Source organism: Plasmodium reichenowi, chromosome 5 (genome assembly GCF_001601855.1).
Source record: "Plasmodium reichenowi strain SY57 chromosome 5, whole genome shotgun sequence".
NCBI lineage: Eukaryota > Apicomplexa > Aconoidasida > Haemosporida > Plasmodiidae > Plasmodium > Plasmodium reichenowi.
The window spans coordinates 168,293-171,377 of NC_033650.1; the positions used below are offsets into that span (position 1 = coordinate 168,293).

General features: G+C 16.4%; 3 protein-coding genes across 3 annotated transcripts in view; 1 reads left to right on the forward strand and 2 right to left on the reverse strand.

Moving 5' to 3' along the window:
- Positions 1 to 103: 103 nt before the first annotated feature.
- Positions 104 to 966, reverse strand: PRSY57_0505100 (hypothetical protein; the record flags this gene model as incomplete). Its single annotated transcript, XM_020114540.1, has 5 exons — positions 104 to 172; positions 323 to 407; positions 532 to 581; positions 721 to 834; positions 934 to 966. Coding segments are annotated over 5 exons (351 nt in total), but the record flags the coding sequence as incomplete, so codon positions are not given.
- A 697-nt stretch (positions 967 to 1,663) lies between these two features.
- On the forward strand, positions 1,664 to 2,713 carry PRSY57_0505200 (hypothetical protein; the record flags this gene model as incomplete). The annotated part of the gene is made up of 3 exons (XM_012906124.2): positions 1,664 to 2,155; positions 2,309 to 2,423; positions 2,580 to 2,713. The coding sequence occupies 3 exons, from the start codon at positions 1,664 to 1,666 to the stop codon at positions 2,711 to 2,713; spliced, it is 741 nt and encodes a 246-aa protein (XP_012761578.2).
- A 339-nt stretch (positions 2,714 to 3,052) lies between these two features.
- PRSY57_0505300 (60S ribosomal subunit protein L24-2, putative) overlaps positions 3,053 to 3,085 on the reverse strand; it is a gene marked incomplete at both ends in the record, with an annotated part of 1,345 nt that continues 1,312 nt past the window's right edge. The window contains one exon of the mRNA XM_020114542.1: positions 3,053 to 3,085. Within this exon, the coding sequence (XP_019970718.1) occupies positions 3,053 to 3,085 (33 nt within the window).

The following is a 3,085-nucleotide window of genomic DNA, read 5'->3' on the forward strand; positions in this document are numbered from 1 at the left end:
AAAAAAAAAAAAAAAAAAAAAATGGGTATATACATATATATAAAAGATATATATTATTATTACATTATATTATATTTTATTTTTCGATTCATTGTATGGTTACACTATCATGAGCTTGTACATATTGCTCTTTAAGGTTAGATAATTTATCAACAAGCCTTTTCCTTAGCTCCTAAATTGAAATGATATAAATAAAAATAAATAAAAATAAATAAAAATAAATAAATATATATATATATATATACACCTGTGCTTAAAATAATATATTTGTGATATATATATATATTTATTTATTTATTTATTTATTCATATTTTGAAGTACTGCTAGATAGGGATAATGCTTATCATATTCAGCAATTTCATCCTTCAATTCATTTTTCAACTCGCTTCTTGATTTTCTTATAAAACTACAAAGTATAAAAGTAAAAACATTATGATACATATGTATAAGTGAAAATATGTCCATAAAATAAATATATAGAAACGAATTGAATGGGCACATTTTTTCATATTCTCTTTGTTTTATATTACATTTTCGAAACTTTCTTAAAACACTCTTGTTCATCAGTCGAATGCTCAACCTATAAATAAATAAATAAATAAATATATATATAAATAAATAAATAAATAAATATATATATATATATATATATATAGTATACATATTTTGAGACATGTGTATCTCTCTTTATATTGTAATAAATATTTGTTTCTCATTACAGTTTCTAAGGCTGCTTCACATTTTTTCTTCAGATATATTTCACTTGTCATAATATTTTTTACTCTATTATTCTGGTTTAGAGTAGCTTCAATCATTTTAGATATTTCTTTCAGCTTAAAGAAGTATAAAAATATATTAAATGTATAAATATATATGATTTCATATGTATTATATTTATTTTCTTCCTTTTTCTTTTTTTAATTATGACTTACCCTTTTTAAGGAATTTACAGAATTATCACTCATGATATTTACAAATATTAAGATCTTATATTTTTTTTTTATATCTTCAAAAATAAATAAATAAATATAAACATATATATATATATATATATATATATATATATATATATATATAGAGTAAAATATTTATATATATTTCTCTTTTAGCTATAATTATTATCCTAACCGTATTGATTTACATACAAATAATATATATATATATATAATATATATGTATAATTATATTTATATATGTATCAATATTTACATACTTTTATATATTCCATTTAATAAAAAAAAATAAAAAAATATGATAATTGGAATATATATAAATATATATAAATATATGTATATATATATTTTTACAATATACTTCATATTTATATTATGTACCTATTTTTTTCCACACGCTAAAAAATAATATAATACATATAATACATATAATATATATAATATATATAAATATATATATATAATATATTTATATTAATATGGTAATAATATAATGGTCGTTCATTTTTTTTTTTTTTAAGATCCTTTTTTTTTTTTTTTTTTTTTTTATAGCATAATCATGTTTACGAAATATACTTTTTAATACATCAAATAAAAATAATACGTATATAAATAATACAATATATATATATATATATATATTTATTTATTTATTTATATATGTATGTATAATATATATATATATTTTTTTTTTTTTTTTTTTTGAAAAATGGAAAGCCATTCAAATACGGTCACCTACGTTGTGCATAGCTCGACCGTTTATTTATCTTTCTATTTAATTATAAAAATAATTGTTTTTATTTTTTCTTATGTACTGGAAAATAAATTTTGTAAATTCGGTTTGAATAAAATTTATAATAAGGTAAAGAAGATTTATTATAGATATATGGAAAGTTCAGAATATAGTAAAATAAATGATAACATAGAAATAATAGAAAAAAAAATTAAAAAATATAATAAAATCATTGATCAGAATAAAAAAGAAAATAAACATTTAAGTGAATATGATTTATTAATATTAAATGGAAAGTATACAAGAAAGCTTATGAAAGAACAAAATGAATTGAACCAATTAATAAAAAGTAAAGAAGCACAACAAGAACAATCTAAAAATAATATGTTTTTTAAAATCTTTGATAAAACATGCATATTTTTAACATCCACAAATAAATTTATAAAACTTCTTAGAATACAAATAGTGGTACCTACGTAGTTATAAATATATATATAATTAATCCATGATATGATAATAAATAAATAAATAAATAAATAAATATATGTATATATATATATATATATATATATATATATATGTATATATTGTGCCTCTTTATTTTGTCTTTCATTTTTTCAGGTCATTTTATTATTCTTAATAGTAAAATATAACTTTAAAAATAAATGGGAGGATTTGTGCCTACAAATACAATCTGAGTTAATTTTTAAAAGAAATTTTCAATTTATCTCATCAGGTTCGGTTAAAATAATAAAAGCATATATATATCATACATAAATATGATACATATATATATATATATATATATATATATATATATATATATATATATGTAATACATTGTACCCTTTTAAAATTATTTCTTATACCCCCTTTTTAACAATCCCTTCAGATTCATGTAAAAACAATTTGTATACCTTTCTTTGTGGATACAACATGACACATTTTTTTTTCATGACAGTCAAACATAATTGTGGAATTTTATATTCTAAGTTATTAAAAGATGAAAAAAAAAAGAAATCTTGATAGACTTTTGTTTTGTTTTGTTTTATTTTATTTTATTTTGTTTTTCTTTTTTTTTTTTTTTTTTATCGTTTAAAAAAAAATGAAAAATAAAGAAATTAAAATATTATAAATAAATAAATAAAATATATATATATATATATTTTCACACAATTAAAAATTTTATGTCTTTTAAAATATATATTTATATTTATATATTTATATATTTATATTATTATTTTTTGTTGTTTTTTTTTTTTAATTTATACATATTTTTTTAAAACAAAAAATTTCAAATTATTTTATTAATTATATCTTAAAATATATATATATTATATATGTGTGTATATTTTTAAAAGGGTATCATTCCAATATGAGATTCTTGTTATTCTTCTC